Source organism: Corvus cornix, chromosome 14, assembly GCF_000738735.6.
Source record: "Corvus cornix cornix isolate S_Up_H32 chromosome 14, ASM73873v5, whole genome shotgun sequence".
Taxonomy (NCBI): Eukaryota; Metazoa; Chordata; class Aves; order Passeriformes; family Corvidae; genus Corvus; species Corvus cornix.
The window spans coordinates 7554983-7582888 of record NC_046344.1 but is presented as its reverse complement, the minus strand read 5'-3'; the positions used below and the strand labels follow the sequence as shown (position 1 = coordinate 7582888).

The 27906-nt window shown below is 50.5% G+C and overlaps 1 protein-coding gene across 2 annotated transcripts in view; it reads right to left on the bottom strand.

Annotated features, from left to right (window-relative positions):
- Positions 1-27906, bottom strand: part of LMF1 (lipase maturation factor 1) — a 151076-nt gene that overhangs the window by 35948 nt on the left and 87222 nt on the right. For both annotated transcript variants that reach the window (XM_039560132.1, XM_039560131.1), the window contains one exon: positions 10779-10946. In XM_039560132.1, the coding sequence (XP_039416066.1) occupies positions 10779-10946 (168 nt within the window). The remainder of the gene's footprint in view (positions 1-10778; positions 10947-27906) is intronic.

The following is a 27906-nucleotide window of genomic DNA, read 5'->3' as shown; positions in this document are numbered from 1 at the left end:
AGGAACAGACTTCCATGAAAACATCTCCCTTTCCCTGGGCTTCAGGGGCCAGAGGAAAACACTCCAACAGAGATTTTGCAGCACCAAGGGCCCTCTCACTGAGAGCAACCAGGACCTGAGACTGCCCAACAAGGACTTGATCCCTTCCTGCCTGGGTGGAGAAGGGGAATTGGGAAGGAACACAACATTTTGAAGCTCCAGTTCTTAACTGTGGGCACGTTTTTTTCCAAATAACCCCAGGAAAACGATCCCTCTCCATCTTTAGGACCCCACTGTCCCTGCAATATCGACCCTGCAGCGTCTCCAGCATGATCCCACTGCCCCTGGAATCCCAGAGATGGAGCTGATTTGGATGCACTGGGTTTCAGGGTGCCCCCCTCAGCAGCCCCTGACCCTTTTACCTTGGCTCTGCTCCCTCTGAGGTTTCTGGCTGCAGGACTGATCTGTGTTGGATAGTGAGAATGGGCAGATTTGCCCTTGTTGCTCCAGAGGGATTTGTGTGGGGATTACAACTGCTTTTCAAGGGCTGGCTATGGAATAAATGACATTATTGATGCCATAAAAGTAATCCCTGTCTCTTTCCCACCCTCCATTCCTGCCATTCCCAAACCCATCCAGTCAATGCAATCTGATTCGTTTTTCCAGAGGAAATTTTGCAATTCCTGTTGACTGCAATATCCTGAGTTTGGTACTGCTCCTGGATTTTGACAGCTTCTCTCAGGGTGACCGTGATGTAGAACCTGGTCTAGTGGGCGTGTCCCTGCCCAAGATGAGTTTTAAGCTCCCTTCCAATCCAAACCACTCCAGAATTTTATCGATTTCCTGTCTCTTTCTGCTTCTTCACTCACAAAGTGTGGGGAATCCATCCACAAGCCATCCCAACCATCACTGCCACGCCACACTGGCCAAAATTTGGGACAAAACGTTCCCAAATTGCTCTTTTGGTGCACTTTTCTCCCAGACTTCCTCCATGCACCCCCTTGTATCCATGATTTCTGCAAAGAGGGCACTTGCTTCCTCAGCCTTTCCGAAACTGGCACCCATCTGGGATTTCTCCCTGCTTCCAGGCTTTTCTAATCGGAGCAGGGTGGAAATGTAAAGTGCTGCTTCTCTCCCTGAACAGCTCCACGTGTGGACACCAAGCCCAGACCAAACCCACGTGGTTCCTGTTGAGCTTAACCCAAACTCCAGAGGGGGTTTCACGTGTGGGAGAAGTTACTCAGGAACGTGGACAAACCATCACCATGCTCCTGGCAGAGATGGAATTAAAACCCAAGAGTCCCTCAGAAGAAAGCAGGAGAGGTGAGACCTCGTGCTGCAGACACCTGCCTGCATCGAGGTAATCTGGGGCTCAGCTCAGGGTTTAGAGCAGCAAGAAAAATCCAGGACCCTCTGCACAATGCCAGCAGAAATCATGGGATCATGGAATGGTTTGGGTTTGAAGGGACCTCAAAGCTCATCTCCAACCCTCTGCCCTGGGCAGCGACTCCTTCCACTAGCCCAGGTTGCTCCAAGCCCTGTCCAGCCTGGCCTTGGAAACCTTCAGGGATGGGGATGCCACAATCTGCTGGGAAAAGGGAAAGCAAGATTGGGGTTTGCAAACAATTCTCCACTGACCACTGACCACCACTGACCACGGCCCAGCATCTCCATCCCATGTTCAGGGGAAGGAGCCTGTCCCAGCACAGCACCAAACAAACCCCAGCTGCTCCAAGAGTATCCTGCACTGATCTCTGAGTCACAGCTCCAAAAATCCCAGTTTTTATAGGAAGATGAAAGTAATGAGTGACACAGGTTTCCTGCAATTTCTGGCTGTTGCATCACCAAAGAGATAACGGCCCTGCTGGAGCCTGGGGAACGGGATGATGCAGCTGTGTAAACTGCGTGTGGGCTAAAGCATCCCAGGGCTGCATCCTCATCCCAACGCTTCCAAAGCAAAATAAAACCTCTCTGGAGGCAGCAGCGTTTCACAGGAACATTAAAACCCAGAACAAGCAGAAGAGTTATTCTCATCGAAGCAAGAAAATAGAAAATCCATCTTCACCTCCATCCCTGAGCAGCCCGGACACCAAGATCCATCCTCTGAAATTATGTGGGGTTTGTTTAAAAGGCTTTAATTAAAGCTGTCCAATCTTTGTGTGAGGAGGACTGGGAAAACTTCCACCTCTGTCTGTGGATGCTTTTACACATCCAGCTGACACGAGGTGGGCTCAAATCCCCACTACCCACAGGCAAAAAGCACACACTCATTTAACTTGACAGGACAGAACTGATTGGAATATGCAAATTAATTTTAAAGTAACTGCAAATTGACCCCCTGGGAGGACAGAAGGCACAGGGTGCCCACAGAAGCTGTGGCTGCTCCCTCCCTGGGAGTGTCCCAGGCCAGGTTGGACAGGGCTTGGAGCAACCTGGGATGGTGGAAGGTGTTGGGGTTGGAACTGGATGAGCTTGAAGGTCCCTTCCAACCCAAATCATTCCAAGAAAACCATGCCAGGAACCCACAATAAGAGCACAATTGAAACTGCTCTGACAGCCAGTGCTACCAGAGGGAAAATCAAGGAGCAGGGATGGGAAGAAGCCTCCTTTCAGCCAGGAAAGCCACTACACCAGCAGCAAAATCCTCCCCTCACTCCACACACACCACACCAAAGGCATCATCCCACTCCAGCCCCTTCCACTCCTCACATGGGCTCATTCTGTCTTCACACGTCCATCTCTGACACCAATAACTGATTTTCTTCATAATAAATGTATTAAAAATTCCCTTTCAAAGAAGTTCCTCATCTGCCATCTGTTTCCAGTTAGGCTGTTCTGATTTCATCTTCTTTTTTTTTTTTGAAATGGAATAGAAAACATTATTTAAAGGTCCTGTCATCTTGCTGGTGGGAGGAGAGATCCCAGATCCCAAATCCCACCACTGTCACCCTGCCGAACAGCAAAGGCTCGGTGCGAGCCAAGAGCTGGGAAGGTGCCAAGGGACCAGTCCAGATCAGGACTAAGGGACAGAAAATGGGATTAAACTCGGAAGAACTTCACCATGTCTTCAAACCATTGCACTGAAACCGGAGAAATTCAAAGATATTTAAAGATATTTGACACGTTTTAGTGGGCGAGTGCTCTGGCTTGGGCACAGGAATGGATTGTGATGGTTTCTCTCAGTGTTAGCAGCTACACCTAAATGTAAATAAATAATTATCCCAGGAAATATGGTACCAGAGCATGGTGAAGATCCTGTCATGGACATCAGGAACATCTCTGCTTTCCAGCTGCTCTGGCTCTCATCGGACAGAAATGTTTTATGCCCTCACGCACACGTGCAACACATCCTTTATCTCCCAGCCTGGGCCCGAATGCTGAATCCCATCTGGGAAATGCAGCTGTTGGAAGCTCCTGCAGCCCGGCCAGCTCGGATCGTTGCACTGACAGCATCCTCGGCATCAATTTTCCCCATCCAGCCCAAGCACCTGGAAATTCTGCTGGAGGATGCAAAGGTTCTGGAGCACGGAGGAAGCTTGAGAATCAGGTGAAAAATTCCAACAGGGAGAAAAACCAACCACCTCGAGCTGCCCCGGAGCCCAGGGAGGTGGAATCCTCCTCAGGCTCTTGCCTTGGGAAGGCTCCCTGTCAGCCACGTCATTCCATCGGCTCTGGAAAGTGCTCCTGGAGCGGGAAGAGCAGACAGGGAGCAGCACAGAAAGAAGAGAGCTGAGAGCCCCTGGAAAGCTGTAATGTGGCCAACACACCAGGATTGGGGGAGTTTCCACACATTTAAGCAAATCTCGCAATTTAAGGAGTCAGTGCTCAGCAATATTCCCAGGGACACCGTGGCCCACCCTGTCCCCGCGGCTCTCTGGCACAGAGGTGGCACCAAACTGGGCCACCAGCACTGGGCCAGCCCGGCACACGTGGCAGCTTCCAGGAGGAACCTGAAACTCTGCTGGAGCTCATCCCTGCCTCCCCTCCCTGCTGCCCCACGAGCGAACGCACGCGGCCCTAGAACCACCCCGTGCTTGTGCACGGCCAAACCCACTGCAGCTCCTGTTGGCCCCAAAGCCAAGAGCCCCGGTCAGGAGTGAAAACAAATCCCAACCTTCCTGCTGCATTTTTACAGCCATGGCAGCGCTTCCCACCCCGGGGGCCTCCCATGCAAATCTGATTTCACGGCTGGGCGTCAAATCTCCCTCTCAGGTTTAACAGCAAAGCCAGGAGCAGTAGCAAAGGTGAGCTGACAGCCATGCCAGGCTGGATGGGGTTACCAGAGACACTCCAAACCCTGCTCCATGGAAAACCAGCCCCTTCCGAGCCAACCAAAAGCAGAGGCACGGGAATCCGAGGCTCACAGTGTCCTGAAGAGCCACGTTTGATTCCCAACTTTAAAAAGCCCCAAGCCCGAGGCTGTGGGATGCCTCCAAAGGCCCTGGCGTGCCAGCAGGATGAGTGATGGTAAACGAGCCCAGCTCCAGGCTCAGCTGCTGCCAGGCGGCTCCGCCCGTTGGAGTCACTGCCGGTCCCCTCTCCAATTAATCAAATTCCCATACTGATTAACAGCATGATTCATGGCTCTCGTTAGGAGCATTCTGGAACAAACAAGGCTGTATTTCAAGGCCACTGGCTTAATGGTTAAAATAAATACCTTCCAAATTTCTATTTTCAAGTAGCTGAACCTTTTCCACCTTTACAACTAATTCAGACTTCCTTCAAATTATTTTTCTAAGTAATATAACAATTTGTTTTTCATTAGAGCTTGTCAAAGCCGGACTTGGGTTTATTTTGAGAGAAACCAGTGCTCTCCAGAAACTGTTTAGTACAATCTGAATGACGCCCAAAGGGGTTATTGCAGCCACAATCAAAATAGAGTTTACAGCACTGGCTTGGGGTGACACTTTATTTAATGATTTCAAAAAAAAGAGAGGAGAAAAAACCCCCAGCGCCCTGAATCAGGAGCTAATTAAATGCACTCCTATGGCTCCCAGTAAGTGTTTCTCAGTCCCTCTGACTACTGCAGAATGCAAGGACTTAACTTGTTGTTAACTAATCCCAGACCCCATTATGGGAGCCGTGTTATTTACTGGTTTGGGGTGGTATGTGCTGCTATTCCCGTGTCTGGCACAGCAGAGCCTATCAAGCTGGATGTGAAATCAAATATCAGAGTGATTAAATAGTTTGGGTTCTGCCTGCTTAACTCAGAATGTTTCTTGTTGGGGGGTGTAGAGCTTGGTATTTAATTTAAGGGGGCTTAAATGTAACAGATGCCCTGTGACTGCTTTGATTCCACGTTCCTTTTGTTTTGCTGCGCAGAAAAGCTGAGCTGGAGCAGCGCCAGGGCTGAGGGAGGGGATCTGGGGGATCCAGGAGGGAGTGAGGGGCACGGACACCCCGGCCACCCTCGCCCTGGGACCAGGATGGGTGCACAGCGCTGGGGATCAACTTCCATAATCCCAGTCCAAAGCTCCAACATTCCCAAAGAACCTCTGAATCTCTCTCCCTGCATCTTCCATCTCTCACCCGAGTCCAAAGCAGATTTTTAAACAACTGAACTGCAAAACTCTTTTCCATGGGCCCATTCCTCCAGTCGTGTCCTGCTGTTCACTTTCCTGGGATTCTCTGTTTGTTCTTTCTTTCTAAACCACAACAAAATCAACAAGGTTTGGACTTCAGTGAAGGCTGAGTTTCCTCTGTTCTCGCAGGGGAGGCCCTGCCCAGCCCAGGCAGTGACACCCACCCAGTCCCACCCTGCCAGCGCTGCCGGGCTGGGGGCCATGCTCCCCAGCATCCTTAGGAATTTATAGAAAAGCAGGAAAGGGACTTTTTACAGGGGTATGGAGTGATAGAACAAGAGGGAATGGATTTAAACTGAAAGAAAACAGATTTATATTGGTTATCAGGAAGGAAATGTTCCCTGTGAGGGTGGCGAGGCCCTGGCACAGGGTGCCCAGAGAAGCTGTGGCTGCCCCTGGATCCCTGGAAATGTCCAAGGCCAGGCTGCACAGGGCTTGGGGCAGCCTGGGATAGTGGAAGGTGTCCTTGCCCATGGCAAGGGTGGCACTGGATGGGCTTTAAGGCCCTTCCACCCCAAACCAGTCTGGGATTCTGTGAACTGCAGAATAATTCCTGAATTTTCTGGCTGCTCCATCCTCCAGTTAACTGGGCACCAATACAGAAAAACCCCTCCCTGAGCAGTGCCTGTGTCCTGTGGGTGCACAATTAAAGCCCTAACGAAGGGCCTGATCCTCCTGCCACGAGCCTGGCACTTGCCTAACCCCGCTAATCCTGCTGGAGACACCCCTGATTTACACCAGCCCTGCAATGAGAACAAACCCCAGCTCGGGTCTGACAAGTGAAAACAAACACTGGATTCAGACACTTTCTGCAGGGAAGGGGGGGCTGCTTAATTTTTGTTCCCTCTCTCCAGGCTGCTGCTGTGACCTCTGCTACCTCCAAAGTCAGCAACACAATCTCTTGCAGCTGTGGCACCGCAGCAGCCTGATCCAATTTGTGTGTGTGCGGCTGCAGGGGCAGCTCATCCCTCCAGCATCTCGTGGCATGGCAGAGGCAGCGCTGGGACAACAGGGGGCTCGGTCCTCCCCTCCCAAAAAAGAGGGGGGAACCCCCACTTGGCCTCCCCTGCCTTCCTGGAGAGATGGGAATAAAATCAACCAGAGGGAAACGTCCGTTTCTATCAAAATTTTTAAGAGGCTGGGGTTTGGCCAAGCCAAGGAGGAAAAAAAAAAGCCAGAAAGTATCTGTTCAACAACTGTTTTCTGCCTGAGAAGGAAAAAAAAATGAGGAGGAAAATGACTTTGCTCCCACTCTCCTGCACATTCCCAGCTCCCAGGGGCTGCGTGTCCCTGGTGCAGTGCCCAGCTGGGCAAGGGTAGTGCTGGGAGCTTGTTTTCCAAGGGAACAGAGCCGGAGCTTTCTGCCACATTCCCCCTCAGGGTCCCTCTCCCAGCGGGTCCCCCCATCCCTCTCCAGCTCCTGAAGTCCCCGTGTTCCTTGGCTGGATGCCGGGAGCTGCCTCGGGTGGTTCCTTCTCAGGGCTCTGAACCTTGGAGGGGTTTTGGCTGTGGAGGTTTTATCTCTGCCTGCTGGAATTGTGCCTCGCTCCTGGCATTGTCATCCCTCTGCTCTGGAGATGGATCCTGCTGAAAACCATCCCGGGATTGCTGGGGTGCAGGGAAGAACTGGCAATGCCAACATTCAGGATCTGGAGGGGGGAAATATTCCACAACCACTCCTGCTCCTTCAGGGAATTCTGTCCTGGTGTGTGACGTGGGGCTGAGCTCATCCAGGGGCTTCTCCAGCCACAAGGATGCTCCAGGCTGTAGGACACGCCAGGAGCTTCCAGGGGCCACGGGAAGGAGTCAGGCTCCACAAATCCATCCAGATCCAAAGGGATTTAAAAGCTTCAAACTCTCCCCACATTCCAAACTCCCCAGATTGTGCCTTTCTGGCTGTGACTGGGAAGCAAAGCAATGGCCCTGCCCTTCCAACAGCACCAGCCGGGGACTTTCCATTCTATTTATTCATTTATGGATTTCACCTTTCTCATCCTGAAGCTCCTTCCCACCTGGCACTGCCAAATCCACCCCAGCCCCCTCCCTCCCTCGCTCCAACCCAGCACTACCTGCCAGCTCCGAGGGGCAAGGTGGCTTTTTCCTGCCTTTTTCTTGGCTTTCCTCTTGCTTCCCCTCATCAACTCGTTTGCCAAGCAGTGCAATTTTACTGCCTGGCTTCCAAGGAGCCAAGAAATACGTTTGCTGGTGTGAGCTGTGAGTTAGACAGCGTGAAAAACATGCAGATCCAGGGCTTTTAGAGGCAGCTCCAGGGGTTTTAGGAGGCAGATCCAGGGTTTTGAGGAGGCAGCTCCAGGGAGCAGCGAAACCCCTGCCGAGCTGCAGGATTTGCCTTCCCCAGCAGCACTTCCAACCTCCCACCTCCTAAAACCCCACAAACTCCTCGATGTATGGGCAGGCTCTGCCCTGGTACTTCTACAGAACCAAGAATAAGAGTCCAGACCTCACGTGGGGACTCCAAGATCTCTTCTTCCCCCTTCCAGGTACTGACAGCCACATTTTGGATTTGATTTCTCCTGCACATTGGGGTGTTTCAGATCCAGGTGTGCATTTCTGAGGCCCAGACCCCACCTCCACTGCAACAACCAGCCAATCTCAGAATTGTTAAGGTTGGAAAAGCTCTTTAAGATGATCAAATCCAACCATCAACCACCACATTCACCACTACCCCGTGTCCTGAAGTGTCACATCCACACGTTTTCTGAACACTTCCAGGGATAATTTATTCCTGGCAGAGACAATTGGCAGCAATGCCCAGAAGATCCACGGAAATGGTGGGGTTTGAGCTGAGCTCACAAGGACACCGTGGCAAAAGCCCTAAAGCTGAGGGGCAGGAAGCCACTGCAGAAGGGACCATTCCTGGCCAGGAGCAGCAACAGCGAGCCCTGCATGGAGCTGCCTGGGAATGGGCTCATCCAGAGGGTCCCTGTGGCCCCTCCAGGGGGGAATCAAGGTGCTGGCAGCACTCTGGTGTCCATCAAACCCACCCTCAATTCCACCATCAAATCCCAACTCCAACAGGGACCTCCTGTGCACATCCAGGATGGGAACAACGTGGAGCTTGCAGCTCCCTCGGGATAACTCCAGGCTGGGATCACAACCCCACAGGAATCCCATGGTGGACACACATCCACCCTTGGGCTGCTGAGCCCCTACTCTCTGACGTTTCCAGCCTCACTAAGCCTTTTTTTCCTTACAAACGTGAAGCAGGCAAGAAGAATAAGTTCACACTTGGAAAAAAACCCCACTCTCCTCCTTTAAAGCCCAACTTTTTTTGGGTTCCTGACAAAGCAATATTCTCCAGGCCAGTTGGAATCTGGAAAAATACACTCACTCAACCTAGCCACCATGACTCCAATAACAATTATAAAATGTCCAATAAAACTTGTCTGTAATGTCAATTCAAATCTTGAAAAGCAGAATTAAGTGGTATATCAACATTAAACTTTATTGCTTCCTTTGCAGAGCACAAGGATTGTCAATAAAAGTCATTCTGAATGAAGAAAAGGGCAGTAAATATTAAATAAACAGGTTTTTGTTGAAATGCTATAAATGCACCAGAGCTGCCTCTTACACTGGGACCCTTTCTGCCTTTGCAGACTCCCCTCATGATCGAAATAAGTCAGTAATTGCCAACTATCAATAAAGGGCCAATTAAAGGGCGCTTGATGCCTGCATTTACTCGCTGTCATTAGGAGCCTTTATGGGGTGGACTCGGCTGCTCCAGGTCCCCGTGGCTCTGTCTGACGTCCCCCAGCCCCCTCAGGGCCCTGCTGCTCGTTAGGGCCCCTGGAGGAGCCAGGAAGGAGCCGGAGACTCCCGGCCAGGAGCTCGGCAGGGACGGAGCAACCCCAAGGTGAGAAGGGGATGGGACGGGAGCATTGAACATGAAATGAGTTGGGGTGGGAGGGACCTTAAAGATCTTGTTCCAACCCTCAGGGACACCTTCCACTATCCCAGTGTGCTCCAGCCTGGCCGGGGACACTCCCAGGGATGGAGCAGCCCCAGCTTCTCTGGGCACCCTGTGCCAGGGCCTCCCCACCCTCCCAGGGAAGGACTTCTTCCCAATATCCCACCTAACCCTGCCCTCCTTCATCTTAACCAGCAGAGAGGGGAGGTTTTGCTTTGTCCATGAGACAAAACAGGAGTATTTTTAGGGTCGGGCTGAATAAAATCCTCCCAGTGCCTCAGGTGTGACATCTGTCACAAACACAGCTGGCACTTCTGGAGTGACACCCTGGGACCTCCCTGGGTCAGACCTCTCCCTCCAGCTGCTCAAGATCCATCCCAACCCAACCAAAGCTGCCCCCAAAAGCTGTGCAGAGGTAAAAGCTGACGTTCAGTGGCACCCAGACACAACAGGAAGCGTTTGGGAAGCAGAAGGAACCGGGGACTCCGCGAGGGCACAAACCCGGCGGGGTTTCTGTCAGACCTTTAAAACCTGATCAGCATTTTTGTGGTTTACCAAGGGGGTTTATGAGCTGTTCTCCAGTTTAATCATCACATGAACTCACAGGAAGCAGTAACAGCTCCTGAGTATGAATTTCATGATGCTGAAATGATGCTGAACAAAGACAGGGCAGCAAGGGCTGGAAACGGAGTGTCTGGGAGGTTTAATGAGCTCTTTGAGCTCTGCCAGGGCAGAGAGGACAAAAATCAGATGGGGTCTAGGAAAGTATTTCTGCAGCAGCTTCTGTCCTCTGAGTTCTGCAGAGGTACAAAGAAAACCCACCCAAAAATCAACTGGAACGTGAATCCATTACATTTTCAAGGAATTACTTCCATTCTGAGCCTCGGCTCAGTCAGTCTGGTGTTTGTGAAGAGCAGCTCAACCACTGTCAGAGACAAAGAACAATCCTTGGATGATCAATACAGAAAGAAGAATCCCTTCAGAGCAGGAAAGATGTCTACAAAGATTAACTTTCGGGGGAATGACAAGGATTCCCCAGAGCTGTTGGAGCTGCAGGATCAGACCCTTTGCACTGATCCTGGGCTGCCACACAGAAACCAAACCTCCAGCAAAGCACTGAGAGCAGTGGGAAGCACCCAGGAATTCCTGGCTGGGAATCATCCTCCATCCTCGTCCCCTGGAGCCTGAGCTCCTGTCCTGCCCCCTGAGCCCGACGCTGCTCGGAGGAGTCGGGAAGCCCAGCGCTGGAGAGGATGGGAGCCTCAGGAAGCAGAGCAGGAGCAGCTCACCTGGAACAGTATCTGCAGGAGCCCGTGCAGGATGCACATCCTTCGGCCCAGGAGCAGGAAGAAGGGCACCAGCAGCTCGATGAAGTGGTTGACCAAGGTCTCGAAGCGGTGGAACCACCACGGCGAGTGGTGCATGAAGTACGAGATGGGGTTGGGCACCGGCTGTGTCTGGAATATAACAGGAAAAAAGGAATTAATCCCCTCCAAAACTTGTTACGAAGGGCAACTACAAAGGTCTGGGCTTATTCCTTATTTCTCTCCCCCAGTGTGCCCTCAGGAGAACCATCCTTCACCTCTGGGAAATCGTTTCTTGGCAGAGAAAATGACTTCATTCAAGTTTTTTCACGCATCTTTAAACAAATTCATCTTTTAAAAACCAAGACTTTCAGTTTTCCCTTTTGTCATCACAAACAAACCCCATCTTAAATGAACCCCACTATTATTTAACACTGAAATCTTACACTTAGCTCAGCATTGAGGGATGTTAAACTGAGTGAAGATCCTCAGAGCAACGGAGCAGATCCAGAAACTGAGCCCAAGATTTGCTCAGGGTCAGGCCTTGGGTCAAACAGAGCCAGGAATGGAAACCAGATTTCAAAACCTCGGAGATCTGCTTTCAAAATGTTTAAAATTCAAATAAATGTGGTGGTAGAGCTGCTTTCCAAGATGGTAATTTGGGAGAGGAAAGTGTAATTCCTCTAAGCATGTTATACTGGTTAAGGTATTTACATACTGGCCTTGGGACAATATTATTCTTTTATCAGCCTGAAATTTTTTGACACGGGGAGATTTTTCCATCGAGGACAAGAAAGCAGCAAATTTTTCAAAGGGAGCAACCCCAAATTCTGATATGTTAATAAGTGCCACCCTAAGAAATCCCACAACTGGAGCAAAAAGAAATGTTAATTTATCTGAGCGTATCTGACAGCCTCGAATTCCCCGGTATTGTTTTAAAACTGCGACAACAACAAAAAAAGAGAGAGGTGGAAAACACCAATGTTAATTGAAGGAGACACAACACATCTTTAAATTATTTGTAGTTAAATCCAAAATACAAACAAACCAGGGAAAATCCTGTAGGATGCATGGCAGCCGAGCACGCTCCCACTGCCAAATCCCACAACTATTGTAATTCCTTATTAGCAAAGCTGGGATTAATAAAGCTCTTGCTTCGCCTGGGTTGGAGGCTGCTGTGGCCCCTTAGGACAGGAGACCGCATCCTTCCTTCCCGGATGGAGCCGGGCCGGGGTCAGGGAGCTGTGCCAAGGCCACTCCGGCCAGGCTGGGGGGTCAGGGCAGCCCCAGGTGCCCCCCAGGGTCCTTCCCCTCCGCCAGGACCTGCTTCCAGTTAATCCCGTGTTGGGCTCCTCGCAGCATTCCCAGGGAGGCTCGCAAAGGGGTGTTTTTACCTTGATCCCAAATTGCTGAGAAATGCTTTTATCCTTCCAAACATGCAGGTTGTTCCTTGGCTCTTTTTAGTGTTTTTATTATTATTATTATTATTAGTTTTAAAGTGCTTTAACCAAGCCTGACCCAGCTGAGGTATTGATCCAACAGGTTGGAATGTTTGGCACTTATGGATGAGGACCACGGAGAGCAGGCAGAATTACTAATTCCACACCTACTCATAATTGTAATTAATACATTAATGTTTTATTCCCGCTTGTTGTTTGGGCTGGCACTGGAGATATTGTCATCCCAAATTGTTTAAGGGCAGAAAGAGAAAATTCCAGCCTCAAATCCCACTGCAGTGGGAAGTTCAAGGCCAGCTTGGAGGCTGTGAGGGTGGTGAAGCCCTGGCACAGGGTGCCCAGAGAAGCTGTGGCTGCCCCTGGATCCCTGGCAGTGTCCAAGGCCAGGCTGGATGGGGCTTGGAGCAGCCTGGGATAGTGGAAGGTGTCCCTGGCCATGGCAGGGGTGGGAATGGGATGAGCTTTAAGGTCCCTTCCAGCCCAAACCAGTCTGGGATTTCAGGATAAACCAAACCCCAGTGATCGAGAAGTGATTCACACATCCCAGATATCCTTTAAAAGCTGCTGGGGGAGGAGATCTCTGTGTGTGTGTTCCTCCCGATGCCTTCCAGATGCTGCACAGCACAGGTTTCCCGGGAAGAGAGCCGTGTTTACTCGGGATGGGGCGTTGAGGCCGCAGCAAAGACCCAGAGCAGCCTGTGAATCACCAGGAGCCTGGGATGCTGAAAACTTCCCAGATTCTTTTTGTGCCCGAGTGCACTGGTGCCCAGAGGCACTCACTGCTGGGGAAAGCACCCAGGGCACCTTGCTGGGTGCAGAGAGGGAATTTGCCCCACACCTGCAATTCCAGAGTAATCTTATCCCATGGAAACATCCCAGCGGTCTTGGAAGTGGCCATGTCAGAGCCCAGGAGGAGGGAAAAGCTTTCCAGGCTCTCCTCACCCAGCTTGTTCCTGGGATTTGGAACTTTACACTTTGCTTTGTGGCTGCGCTGTGAGGAGAATTATGGAAGCCCAGAACGGTTTGGGTTGGAAGGGACCTGGAAGATGATTTAATTCCCACCCCATGGCACCTTCCACTATCCCAGGATGCTCCAAGCCCCGTCCAACCTGGCCTGGAACACTTGCAGGGATCCAGGGGCAGCCACAGCTTCTCTGGGCAGCCTGTGCCAGGGCCTCTCTGCCCTCAGAGGGAAGGATTTTATCCCAATATCCCATCTAACCCTGCTCTTTTTCAGTTTGAAGCCATTCCCCCTTGTCCCATCACTCCAGTTCCTAATGAAAATTCCCTCTCCATCTCTTCATCCTAGGAAGCATCCTAGAAGCAGCTGGGAGTTCTCTGCATCCAGAACTGTGACCCCCTGACACACAGACATGGGAAATGCAGCTCCAAGTCAGACGGATCTAAACAACCAAGCCCAAGGTGGATGCACACGGAGAGGGAGCGAGCAGAGCCGTGGGCTCGGAGCAGTCCCGTTTCTGGGCACCTCCGTGAGACATGCAATGTTTTTAAATAAAAAAACCATTAGCAAACCCTGGCTTTGTGTGCCAGCACAACATCATAACCCTCGTGCCTCCCTCACACCTCCAGCAGCCGGACAGAAACCGCCGCTGCAAACGCCTTTGGAAATCGTAGCAGGAAAATGAATTCCATAATTCACGGGGCAGATTTGTAAGGTGTGAGTACTGCTGGAGGAATTCTGGGTCGCCAGCTCGGGCCTGTTCCCCGGCTTGGATCGACCAGGTTTTATGAGGGCTGGTAACAGAGTCTAAAAATACGCACAATAAACTGGTTTTTCTCCCTACGGGGTCTATGGTTTAATTATGTTCTTAGTGAGAACCATTAAAGTGCTAAGTACCTGAAGACTCCTAATTTACTAAACTGCACCCCACTAAAAGCCAACAGAAGGCCATTATATGGCAGAGTGAAGGCTCTTCTTGGGGGCTGTAAATGCCCACGGTCCCTCCTCCCAGCCCTGTTACTGCCACGGCTTTCCAGAAACTCCGAGAGAGGATTTAATCCCGGGGTTGGATAGCCCAGCCCAGCCTAGGGAAAGCTCCAGGCTCTCCTAGAGGGAAACAAATCCCACATTGTCCTCAAACAACCCACTGCTCAGACAGCGAGGCAGACTGGGATAGGGGAAGGTGTCCCTGCCCGTGGAATGGGATGGGCTTTAAGGTCCTTCCAACCCAAACCATCCAGGGATTCTTTATTGAGCTCACAGCATAGCTCCCATGCAAGGAACTGAGCAGCATGGGAGTGTGGAGGGTAAGGAATCATAGGATCATGGAATGGTTTAGGTTGGAAAAGCCCTCTAAGATCAACGAGTCCAACCAAGTGCATTTCACGGCGGAGAAATCCTGAAAAACAGAAGGAAATGGAACAGCAAATAGGAATAAGTCATGAGAAAAGGCAACTATTTGGTCAAAAGAAACAGAATTCCAGAAAGGCCTGGGTTGGAAGGGATCTGAAAGATCATCTTATCCCACCCCTGCAATGGGCAGGGACACCTTGGACCCCCCTCCACTATCCCAGGGTGCTCCAAGCCCCATCCAACCTGGCCTTGGACACTTCCAAGGATGGGGCAGCCCCAGCTTCTCTGGGCACCCTGTGCCAGGGCCTGCCCACCCTCCCAGGGAAGGATTTCTTCCCAATATCCCATCTAACCCTGTCCTGGGGCACTTTGAAGCCATTGCCCCTTGTCCTACGGAATCATGGAATATCCTGAGCCCACAGAGGTGCAGCGAACACGTCAGGAACAGCTCTGCAGGCTGCCACAGGCAGGAGAGAGGGAAAGCCTTTGGCACACACAGCGGAGTGTGAGGAGCAGCAGTCCCTGGAGCACCAGGCTGAGAGGTTTATTAAATGTCTTCTGGAGTGCTGTGGAAGATCCAGATGAACTGCAAAGCTCAGCTCTCCAGCTTCGCAAGCACCGAGGCATGAACTCATCTCCTCGGCTTCAAAGCAAAGCCCTCGCTTCTCTTGTGCTTTGGACCAGAAAGTAAAAAGGATTCGCCATCACGGAGCATAATTGGATCAGTGTAGTCCAACAGGCTTTCCCTGCCAGTCCATTCTGCTTCAGAGCCTGACCTGGCTCCTCAGGCATCTGCAGATCAAAGCCCCACGTTCCCAAGCCCGAGCGGGAATGTCTCCCCAGCCCCGTGCAAGGAGGCAGCGAGCGGAGAGGAGATAAAGGGGGTCACTCCCAGCTGCTGGGAAGTGTGGGCAGATGTGTGTCCTGCCTGAAGTCAGACTGCCTCAGGCTGTATGGCAACCAAGGATTCCTAAAAAACATCCAGCTTGGAACAGGGGGAGATTCCGGAGCTTCCTCGCCATGGTAGGGGTTCCACACGGGCAGCGACCTCGACTGAGGAGCAGCAGAGGGATTTTGCACAAGGATTCTCATGTAGGGAAGGGTTTGGGAAGGAAATGGAGCAGGGAACTGCTCAGGATGGGTTTAAACCCAGCAGCACCTCGTGCTGGGGGTGTTTTATCTGTACACTCAAAGCTCCACATCCATGCTACTGAAATACTCACACAATGGCTAAACAGTTAAAAATAGCCCCTTCAAAACTTTCCAGTTATTAATAAGATTCCAATCCAAATAAAATCAGAAGGAAAAAAAGAAAAAAAAGAAAAAGCTGCATCTGGCTTGAAATGCACACTGCTCTGACATCCTGTGGGTCACAAGGGGTCGGCTCTTCAGCAGCGCAATATCAAAATAATCAAGCCTCGATAAAGTAATAAAAAGAGAAGTTGCCTGGACGTTCTTGCTGGGCAGAGCTCTCCTCGCCCAGTCAATAGGAATATTCAGTCCATAGAAAAACAGACTGGAATCTGCCTGTTTAAGACAGCAGAGCAAGCCAAGGAGATGTGTGTTTGACTCGGTGCCAGCACGGCCATAAAATGTTGGCAATTTAGTAGAGACGTGGTGCCGCGCCACTCTCCCAAAGGACCTAAATAAACTTCAGATGGAGAACATATATTTTTACTTTTTATATATATAAAAATCTGCTGGTTCATTTTTAACTCCTTTCCCCAGCCAGCCCTTGCTCGGAGGTTTTTCAGAGCTCCAGCAGGTCCCCGTTCCTCCTGGCTGAGAGTGAGGGCTCAGCGAGGAGAAGTTAAAAGCATGAAAAATCCGAGCAGTGATTCACGTCTGGAGGTTGGGTTTCTTTGGGAATGGTGGCTGCAGCCGCCAGAGGGGAAAGGGGGCTCAGGGAGAAGATTCTGCTCTGCAATTTCATGCCTCAGCAGTGTAAAATATCCCGGGGAATTTGTTGTTTTCCTGTTGACAGTGCTGCAAAGTCACGGGTGGAGGTGAAACCTCCCTGCCACGTTCAGCTGTGCTCAGGGTGAGCCGCCCCAGGAGGACTGGGGGGACACTGAATGATGGGCGGTGGAATCCCAACCACCTGGGTGGGGGCAGAAGGCTCCTTTTTGTTTGCTTTTCCAGACTGCACCCACCTCTTGGTCCGAACCTTTCCTCTCCAGGAACAGAGCCCACATTTCCAGGGCCCACAGCATCCCTGTTTATTGACACTGCTCCTCCGTAACGTGCTCCAAGCTGCTCCCGGAATATCCAGTTAATTGGGGATGGATTACAGATTCACCTATTTATTCTGGACATTCCTGGAGAGGTCCTGAGCTAAAATTACACAAGGAACCACTGAACTGTTGAGGCTATTTATTTGTTCAAAACCCCATTCAAATAACTGGCGCGGCCTGGGGCAGACATCTTGGCTCTGGTGGGGCCAAGAGGAGCTGGTGGAACCAACTGTGGGTCCCCCCTGCCTTTGGGGAGAAGTTTGGATTATCAAGAGCAGCAGAGATGGGGCATGTTGGGTTTAGGGAGTGGGACAGGCTGGAAGGTCCATCCATAAGAATCAGAGAGTGGGAAAACCCTCCAGGATCATCGAGTCCAACCTTTGACCCAACACCACCATATTGTGAAAAAAACCCGAGATTTAAGGGCAACAGAACAAGGTCCCATCCCAAAGGCCAGGGAGGAGCTGAAATCCTTGCCCAGGTTTGCTGCTTCCATCAGATGGTGCTGTTATGTCTCACACTCCGGGATTTTCCGACTCAGGAACGCGCTCCCTGGCCTGGAGCTCTCCTTCCCTGCGGATCACTCACCAATATTTTAAATTGCCATTTAAGAGCATATTGCAAACGTGATCCTTTAATTGGTCACTGTTATGACTCTCTATTAGAGAAGACAAGTTTTTCCACACAAGGTAAGCCCTGAAAATGTTTAAAAACAACCCAGAGCTGATGTATTTATTATGCATTTCTCCATATATAAATAATTCCATGAAAAGGGACGTAGTGAGTGGAAACTCCATTTAAAATGTGATCCCAGATGGTGGCAAAGCTCTAAAATTGCAAGGCAACATGTAAAGAAAGATTAACGACCTCAAACAGGCCCAAATTTATGAGGTGAAAGCCCCTGTAATCCTGGAGAAAAATGATACCAAACCTTCGACCAGACAGCCAGAAAATACCTCTGCTTACTCCATGTGCCCTCTGCCATTTTGCTTTTTCCTTTAATACCCATTATGTGGGGTTCAGTTGGTGTTTTCTCCCGCAGGCCAGAGGTTTTGCTTTGGTTCATGAGCACGCTGAGGGATTTGCCAGCTCCCACCACGCACCAGGAGCCACCGATAAATGAGGAAACAGAACAGCGATAGGAATAAGCAGTGGAAAGGAGGGAAAACGGAGCCAAGACACCGGGACAAGCCTTGAGCATCACTGCAAGAGCCAAAGCTCCACCACTGAGAGCTGAGGAGACAGAGCTTAACAATTCCAACATTAACCTCTTGTTTTGCCCAAGTGAGAAAGGTTCCAGAAGGAAGGATGGCAGCATTTCTTCCCAAGGAATGTGGGCCATCCCAGGCCAGCAGCATCTTCCGTGCTCTTAACTCCAGGCAGGACCAGACTGGGTGGCACAGCCCATTCCCCCGGGATCTCTGGCACATCCAACATCCCCTGACAATGCTCCTGCTCATCCCTCTGGCCCTTCCCCCGACAGCAAGGTCACCTGGACTATTTTACTACAACATTTTTCAATGCACTGGGATTTTCCAACCTTTCCAGCAGAGCTCCTTGCACACTCTGGTGCCTTGAAGGGCAACCCAATGGCTTTGGAGAGTGGAAGAACATCTTTCTGAACATCTCTCCAATGGCTACAGCCACTCAGAGGACCCAGAGCTTTACCCTTCCACTCACAACCCCAAACACACCCCACAGCTGCTCTCCCACAGCTCCTCGTGCCTTCATTTTTTTCCCTTTAAAAAGTCCAGTGCTAAACCCAGGACCAGTCTTCTTTGGAGGGCTTTTTTTTTGGTGTGTGCTCATAAACACGAGCTCAGCACCAGGCCAAGGAACACAGGGAGCCCGCGAGCGCCGGCGCAGCCCCGGCTCGTGCCTGTGTTTGGATTAGGCAGTTCCGTGGCCTGGACATTTACAGTCGGGTTGGGTTTTTTTCCCCCCTCCTCCACAACTCGAGACAAACAGTGAGAGCTTTCATAAAATGTGTTCACAAAGGGTAAATTGTGCCATTAGGAGCCTACTACCTGGTTGGTCACTGGAATTCTCCGAACTGGAACGCCACCGCGCTCCGAGCCAAAGCCAGCGCCGGTGGCAGGAGGGGGAACTTGTTTAACTCTGCAACTGCCCAGGAGACAGAGCACACCCAACACAGAACTGCACAATCATTTGGGCTGGAAAAGAGCTCCAAGATCATGGAGTCCAAGGCCACCACCAACCCATGGCCCCATGTGCCACATCCACACCGTTTTAAATCCATCGCCAGCTCCACAGGAACCACCGTGACTGATCCAGCTCTGAACCTCCTGCTCATCCAAGAGCATTTCTAGAGCAGGATGGGATAAAAATAAGACACCAGGAAAAACCAGGCTGCTGTCCCAAAGATGGAGCCAAAAACTTAGGAGAGAGTGTTTCTGTTTTAGGCTTTCTCCCGAGTAACAAAGGATGCAGCCGGAAAGAATTTAGGACAAGCAAAACAAGTCACAAGAAAACTCTTGGCCGTGAGGAGCTGATGTCCAAACTCTGTTGGGTGAACCCAGCAGCCAATTCTGCTCCCCCTTGCCAATGAACAAGGGCCTGGAGTGGCAGGACAAGGGGGAATGGCTTTAAACTGAAAGAGGGGAGAATTAGATTAGAGATTAGGAAGGAATTCTTCCCTGTGAGGGGGGGCAGGGCTTGGAGCAACATGGGATAGTGGAAGGTGTTGGGGTTGGAACTGGATGGGTTTTGAGCTGCTTCCCAACCCAACCCAGTCTGATTCTGTGATTCCATGAGCTGCATCTCTCCAGCAGTGACACAGGCATTGCATCTCCTCGTGTGGCCATCATTCCAATAACCCTTTTTTGAAGAATTAAAGGGTTTCTTACAGGAACATGACAATTTTCTAGGATGTAACACACACACATTAAATCCTGCTAATGCCAGGAAAACAGGCTCGGGCATCTTTGGACTCCTGGATACAAAACCGCGCTTCTTAGAAATGTCCTTGTCCTGCCCAAGGCCTTTCTTGGGTGAAAACAGTAATTACCTACATTTTAAAGGACACAATTTCAGGAAATTTCTCCAGCACACCCTTAATAACTCCAGTGGTTTCCCTTCTGACACAAAAACGTGATGGGTTTCAAGCAGCACGTGCCGGAGCAGGGAGTTGTGCTCTTATCCAGGAGGGAAGAAGCCTCACCCAGCAGCACCAATCAACGCCCATCCCAATGTCCAAATCCTTTTGCCTCGAGCTCTGGCAAGTTTTGCCCTTGTGTAATCGCTTGTTTTGCAAGTGTTGCTTGTTTCTATGCTTTTCTTATAAAAGAAATAAATAAATTCTCCAGGCAGATAAATTCCACCCAATAAAAGTGTCGCTCCTCTATCCCCGTGGACATAATAATGCCCTCACTCTTGTCCCGACTTGGAGCGCTCACAAATCACCATTATAAATAAATCTGCCAACCGAAGGCAAACAGCTCATTTTTAATAGAGCCTTTTACCTCCTTTCCTAATGCCAAACAAGATCCTGGAGCAGCTCAGTGCCCAAGGGATGGCAGCTCCTGTCCTCTGTGCCGGCCAATCCTGGTGCCACCCTGGGGCTTGTGCCCCCTGTTTTCCTGGGATATATTTGGGGCTGGATTTCTCCATCCTGGTGCCACTGTGGGGCTCATGCCTTGTGTTTTTCTGGGATATATTTGGGGCTGGATTTCTCCATCCCAGTGCTTCCACGGGACTTGTGCCTTGTCTTTAGCCGGGATAGGTTTCGGGCTGGGTTTCTTCATCCCAGTGCTGCCACGGGGCTCGTTTACTTGGGATGTGTTTGGGGCTGGATTTCTCCATGCCGGTGCCACCCTGGGGCTCGTGCCCTGTGTTTACCCAGGCTGTGTTTTGGGCTGGACTTCTCCCATCTCCCACACTGCTGGCACCATCCCGTCACCCCCGGGAGCAGCACGCGCCGGTCCCGAACACTGCGCCCATTGATGCCGCGGGGCCGGGGCGATGCCGGGCGGGGATGGGGGGGTTTGCCTGCCGAAATTCGGTTCTGGCTGGGTGTTTAATATTCCCCGTCATGCCGGGCTGTTTCTGCTCGCTGCTGCCTGTCAGTTAAGCCCGGGGATGTTTATTTTAATGGCCACTTGTGGTCAAGGCTGGTGCCAGTTGTACGGCATCGGTTACGCAGATTTAGCGCTGGGGACTCGGCCCCCGGCTCCCCGAGCACGGAAGGCAGCCAGGGCTGCCCGGCCTAATGTGAAACAACTGAACTCTTCCAGCAGTCCCTGCTCCAGCTTTAACCCTTGCTGGGCAGGAGCCGGCTGCTTCCACAGCTCAGCCTTCCCACATCATCCCATATCCTGGCCCTTGTCCCATCTCCTGCTCCCCAAACTCCCCCAGCAGCAAAATATCTTGGGGTGATGAGCTGAAACTGCCGGAAGGAGCAGAGAATGTCCTCACTTGTTTAAGGAAGCAGTTTTTAGGGGAAGAAGAGGATTTTTATTGCTCTCATGGAGTTATCATTACTCCAAGGGCACACTACACTGCTGGGAGTGACCACAAATTAACTGAGGCTGGAAAGGCCCTCCAAGATCATTGAGTCCAAGCTGAGACCGATCAGCACCTGTCAACCAGATGAAAGCACTGAGTGCCACAGGATGCTCCACAGTGAGCATGAGATACTCTACATCCCTGCCTGGTGGACTGACACATGCTTGGGCCACAAAGCCAGGCCATCCCAGCTCCCTGACAGGAGCCTGGCCTCGGCACACCCCCCTCCTCAACCCCAGACTTCGTGGAGAGCCAACAGGCACCTCAAGGCGAGCCCCTGCTGCTCCGCCAGAGCCGGGATGATGCTCAAATGTTAAATAAACTGGGGCCCGTAGCAGAATTCTGCATCATTTCTGATCGTCTGGACAGGCTCCAAGATGCTAATCAGCCCCAGATTAAGTCATCAAGCAAACTGATGAGCAATCACATTCTGTCAGTCCAGCTGCACAGCATTACTCGGGAGCCGGGCTCCCACCAGAGAGGGAAGGCGGCTTTGTGCCGCGGATCCAACGGGAAGGAAGCAGGAGGGCTTGGAGGAGCTGTGCTGAGCTGCCACGGGCTCTGCACAGCAGCAGCTCCAGCTCCTGGCCCTACCTGTGCTCCCAAAATTTGCCTCTTACCACTACCAGGTGGCAAATGTGGCCATGCCCATCCCGATCTGGCGGCACACGGCTGCTCCCACTCCCAGAGCATCCCGGTGTTTTCCTGAATTACCACAAGTGGCAAGAGGCAGCTTTGTCTTCCATGGAGAACCATCAGCCTGTGGAAGTGCTTTAACTGGACCAGCACAGCTACTGTTAATAACTATGAGGGACAATAATTAACAGAAACCCGTTAATGGTGAAGCACAGGGAAAACTGCTGCTCAAATCCCAACTCCATTTGGTGAGAATTTGTGAAGGGGAAGAGATTTCAGGCTGGTTCTCAACATAACCCCACGAGGTTTGCAGGGTTCTCACCCAGAGAGAGCTTTTTCCTAAAACCTGTGCAGGAAATAAATCAAAAGAGGATGAGAAGCAGCCTAAATGTCCAATAAGGAGATGCAAAAAACCTCTGGAAGTATCAGCATAAAATACCAATCCTGAAATTTTTGCTCTAAAAACAAATACGACAAAAACAGATAAATTAAACTTAAAAACAGATAAGTATTTATTAAGAGAAGGATTTTTACTTGTATTTAATACTGCTTGAGAGGAAATGCATTAACTGGAGTTGCTATCAGGGAATTGACTTTTCACAGATCTTAGACATACACAGCACCACATCTCCAGCATCCCTTCCTTGTGGTTTTCTCATCACTTTTTCCATAGCCAGTGGAGTATTTTCCATACCCTGTGCTTTATTAAGCCGCAGTGAAAACATATATAAATATATAAATATATAAATATATAAATATATAAATATATAAACCCAAATGAGATGGGAGAGGGCTGGACTCTTCCAGCCCCCAGTGCACATCTGGCTACCAGTGGGGCCCTGGCTGTCCTGGTCCTCCCTCTGGAATAGAGCAATAGATTTGAGGTGATGATCCTGCTGGGAAGACTGAGGGGTGAGAACACCGTTCACCACAATCCAGCTGAAATTTTCCCATGTTTTTGAATGCCTGAGTGGGAGCTCCTCTGGGAACTCCACATCCATGGGGAGATGCTGCTCCCAGCCCTTTGCTGCTTTAGCTGAACGTTCAGCACCTTCCTGAGAGCTCGTTCCCTGGGATGGACAGGCCATTCCTAACCCCAACACCTTCACCCTACTGTCTTCATCAGCTCCTGGAAGCTGATCCCAAATTATTCAGAAATATGAGCACATCAATCAAAATAAAGCCCCCCAAAAGCCCAGCTCCACCATCCCACCCTAGAGAGCCTCGTCCTGCCTCTCACTTGTGCTTGGACTTAAACAAGAGAGAAAGTTCTGTTATAGGCCAGCAAATAATGGGATAAAACCCATTCCCAGCCCAGCCTGCCTCCTCCTCTTCCTGCCAAGAAGGCAGACTGTGGCATCTCCATGGGGAGAAACAGGCAAACCCCTCTGAGGAGCAGTTTGGCTCCATTGGGAACTCCCCTCCAAAGACGATGGTTTGCCTGGATGTGAACACCTGGAAAGTCACAGAATCCCTGGATGGGCAGGACCACAGTGGGAATCTTCTCCTACCTCCCTGCTCAAGCAGGGTCATCCCAGAGCACAGGATTGTGCCCAGGCAGCTCTGGAATATCTCCAGCGAGGGAGATTCCACAACCTCTCTGCAGACACACACACAGGGGAGGGGGACGATGACATTTCAGTCAGGACAACAGCCCACAGGCTCTTTTAAATTCCTTCCTCTAAAAACAAAAACTAAAAAAGTAAGAAAGATAAAGAAAAGAGAAGAAACTCGGCATTTCAGGGCAGGTGATGGAGATGAAACCGGGACACAGCGTCAGACGCTTCATAATAAAACCCTGGGAATAGCAAGGCCAAGCTGCACCGTGTTAAAATTCAAGGCTAATTTAAAATCTTGTTCCTTAGTGCAAAAGCTGGAAAGACGCCCAAGCAGAGGGAGGAGGGAAAAAATAATAACCAAGCCAATTGTATATTTCTCCTAGAAATTCCATGTCAGGAGGTACCTCAGGACTGCACCCGCGGGCTCCAATTTCAATAAATCAACACAGCGTGCGGGGCAACGGTAGCACAAAGTCCTGCTCTCTCTGCAGAGTCCAGCCAGGTAAAATCACCGGGAACAAAATGCCCATTCTTCCTGCTCCTTGGCAAGGGGACAAATTACTTTCTGCACCTCGCTGTGTTGAAGGAGTGGTTATTAAATGCAGTTGGAGCTGCCTTTCCAGCTGTACTCCAATCACGGGCGAAATCGAGCGAGAGCCGCCGGCCGCGCGGAACCCAGGGAGCAGCGCTGGGATGAGGCCACCCCCACGCGCCTCCCTGCCCATCCAAGTATTTAAATGATCCGGATTTGGGATCAGGATGAAGCTGGATGGACACAGAGCCCTGCCCAGGCCCTGTGCAATGGGCCATGGTTTTTGCCAATAATTTATGGATTATTCCAATGGTCGCAGCCCGGTCCTGAGCGCTGCCAAGAGAGAGCAAACAAGAAGGTGAGAGGTGCTCAGGGCTGTCTTGTTTGCTCATCCCAAATGTGTCTGCACACAAAAAATCCTGGTGTTTTTGGTTGGAGAGCAGCTTGTCCACGTCTGGGACTCAGTTATGTGAGCACGGTGAAAATAGCAAGGAAGTGAGGGATCAGAAAGATTTATGGGAGGAAAGAAGCACGAAAAAGGGATGGCCCTAAAACACAACATGAAATCAATGATTTGAAGAGGGGTCTCTCCATCTCTTGATTCCCCACTTCCACTGTCCCCCCATAAGGACATTTCACACCATTTCTACTACAAATCATTTTCTATTTCCTTTACAATCAACCCCTCTCCTCTGGTGGCACTTTGGTACTGGATGGGACCAGAAGCTCCAACTCCACACATTACCCCGAAGGATAATGGGGAGAGCCAGGGTTTGGAGCCATTTTTGTCCCTTCTAACTCAGTGCTGAGAAGGAGACAGTTGGTGGGAACAAAAAATGTTTATAGAGACTTCTACAACAGATTTACTTTTTTTACCCCTGAAATTTGAATTTTCACAGGCCCCCAGCATGCGGGATTTTGGAAAGCTCTGAGCAAGAGAAATGGGGTTTATTCCAATCACAGCCAGAACGTCCAAGTGGTCACTGGGTCCAACCCCTCCTGGAAGCCACGTGCCAGTGGAAGATATCCCACAGCCGGTGACCCTGAGTGCTCCAGAAACCCAGCAGGGAAAAGTAAAGACTTCAGGATCCAACTATTCCATAAAAAAAGCAGGCAACCCAAATATAGCCACCGGCTCGTCCTTCAGGAAAGGACTGGACGTGGCAAGCAGTGCCCTGGTGTGTGACTCAAGGTTCCAAAGCTGGGAACTGATGATCTTGGATTCTGGGATTCAGTGATTTTGGGGGGCAACAGAACACAACTCGTAGGAAATTTGGATTTTCTCTGACATTCTGCAGCATTCCTGCACAGACACAAACTTTCCCTGGATAACCCCTCAGCTATTTGTTGATATTAAATTCCATCTTTAGCTTGCCACATAAAACACCTCGGAGACTTCGTGCCTTCCATAAAATATTTCAAAAGGCAGCTTCTCGCCCACACAGGCAGCTCAGCGCCTTCAAAGTATGCCCCGACCCAAAAGAGAGCTGCTAGAACCTCTGGATTAGTGATTAACATTTTTCCAAGTCCAGGCATTAATTAAAATAAAATTAACACGCCGGGAAATAAAACTCCTGAACAGAACTAGCCATTAAAACATCTTCAGTTCAGCACAGCCAGCAATTTCCTCCTATATTTAGGGAAAAGCCAGCTATGGATCTGACCAATGCTTTGTGTTAATAACAACATTCCCAAGGATTGGGAACAAACTGGCAAATATGGGAAGCCCCTGGGGGTTGGATGGACTGGAGAGTCCGTGGCTTCTCTCTGGATGGAGCGGCCAGTGCAGGAAAGTGTGGAGAGGGATAATTTTCATCGGATTTGTGAACTGGGAGCGGTTCAGCCGCCTCCATGGCAGTGCAGCTCCTCTGGTGCACATCTCCCTCCTCATGGATGCCATCCAGGCCCTGCAGAGCTAACGGAGCAGGAACTTTCTCCAAAAACAAGGAATGTTGGGAATGCTGGCGTGGAGAGCAAGGCCAAAAGCAGAGAATTCCTCTTTGCTGTGTCCAACAGCAAGATCTGAACTTCATCCCTCACAGATTCCCCCTAAAAATGCAGCTCACGTGGAAAACAGCAACTGCTGAAGAGGAGGAACTGGGCAAGGAATTCAGGATAAGTTGCCACGGTCAGTGGAGAGGAAAGTGCCCAGGGCATGGAATCTGCTGGTTTGTAATCAATAAAAAATACACCACAACGATTCTGTGTCACATTACACCTAAACAGCTTTTTTTAATATCATCGGTGCAAAATTTTTAGCCATAAATTTTAGGCTGAAATCCTCAAAATCATCACAGTCAACGCTGAATTCTAAAAAGTGACAACTTGGATGATTTTTAAAATTTTTTAAACAAAATCTCCCCGCTATGTTTTACCCAGGAACTTGCAAAAAGAGAGAATTCCTCACGGATCACTCCCACGAATAAAACAGAGACGCCTGTGTACCAGTATTGATCATTCCCTTCCAGCCAGCCCCCAGCTGGCAGGGAAAGGGTTAATCCTGGGAACACTGGAGCTTTATGGTGTGCACAGCCAGAATTAGCTCCCACCCCAAAATGAAACACCGGCAAAGCTGTGCTGCATTAAGGGGACTGGAACTCCATAATAATTTATGAACTGGACTCTGGTTTTTTACACCCCAGCCAAACAATGGCGAGGCAGGAGGTCCGAGGAAGCCGAGGGTTAAAGGTGATTTTGTAGTACCTGAATTCCCTTCAATAACTCAACACATGACCATTAGGCTGCTTTATCTGCCTCTATTAAGAAGAGCTGATGAAAACTTTTAATCTGCTTCCCAATGGCTCCAGGCACTGGGGGGATAGGAGCTTGTTTTGTTGGGAGCATGGAAATACCCCAAAAAATGAAAATAAGAAGTGGGGAGTGGGGTTGCCCAGCCCTCAGCAGGGATTTAAGAGCTGTGTCCTTGCTGCGGATATGGGGGACATTGCCCTGCCCACACCTCTGCCCAGGTTAGGGATAGATGGGATATCAGGGAGAAATTCCTCCCTGGGAAGGTAAAGAGGGGCTTGGATGGAATTCCCAGAGAAGCTGTGGCTGCCCCTGGATCCCTGCAAGTGTCCAAGGCCAGGCTGGAGAGGGCTTGGAGCACCCTGGGATAGTGGAAGGTGTCATGGGGTGGGAATTAAATAATCTTCCTGGTCCCTTCCAACTCAAACCATTCCATGATTTCTGGGAGAAAACATCAATCATAAATCACCACTGACTTACTACAGGCTACAAATCACATTTTTCCCTACATCAGGATGACTTTCTGCACGTTCCCTCACGTCCTTCCCACTGCCCCAACACCAGCTCTGCCCCAAGGGGTTCTTGGTCTTACAAATCCCATCCTGCAGCCTCTCCTGCTCCCAGAGCATCCCATCCACAGATCGCAGGGCTCCCCCTTCTCCCTCTGTCTCAGGACACAAGAATCCAGCAACAAAAACTGAGCACATTTATCACACTTTGCCGCAAAATACCACGGCTTTGGCTGACAACAAAGTTGCCAAAAAGAATCCTTTCATGGGCTGGATGTGGCGGCAGCTGTGGGGATTTCGCAGCAGGGAGGTTTGCCCTGCTCCTCCTCAGCTTGGCACTACTCTCACTGTACACGAGCTTTAATTCCAGGAGTAGAAGCTGTGTGTGGAGAATCCGAGTGGAGAGCATCACCTGGGGAAAAGGGAATGGGATCTCCCTTAATCCTACGGCCTTGCCTTACCCAAAATCTGTCTACACTTCTTCAGCAGCCGCTGCAGTGCTCTGGCAGCACATTTTAAACACCACCTCTCCACCTCCAGGCCCTCGTGGTGCATCCCTTTCAAACAAAGCAGGATGGAATTAACCCAGTGGATCACCCA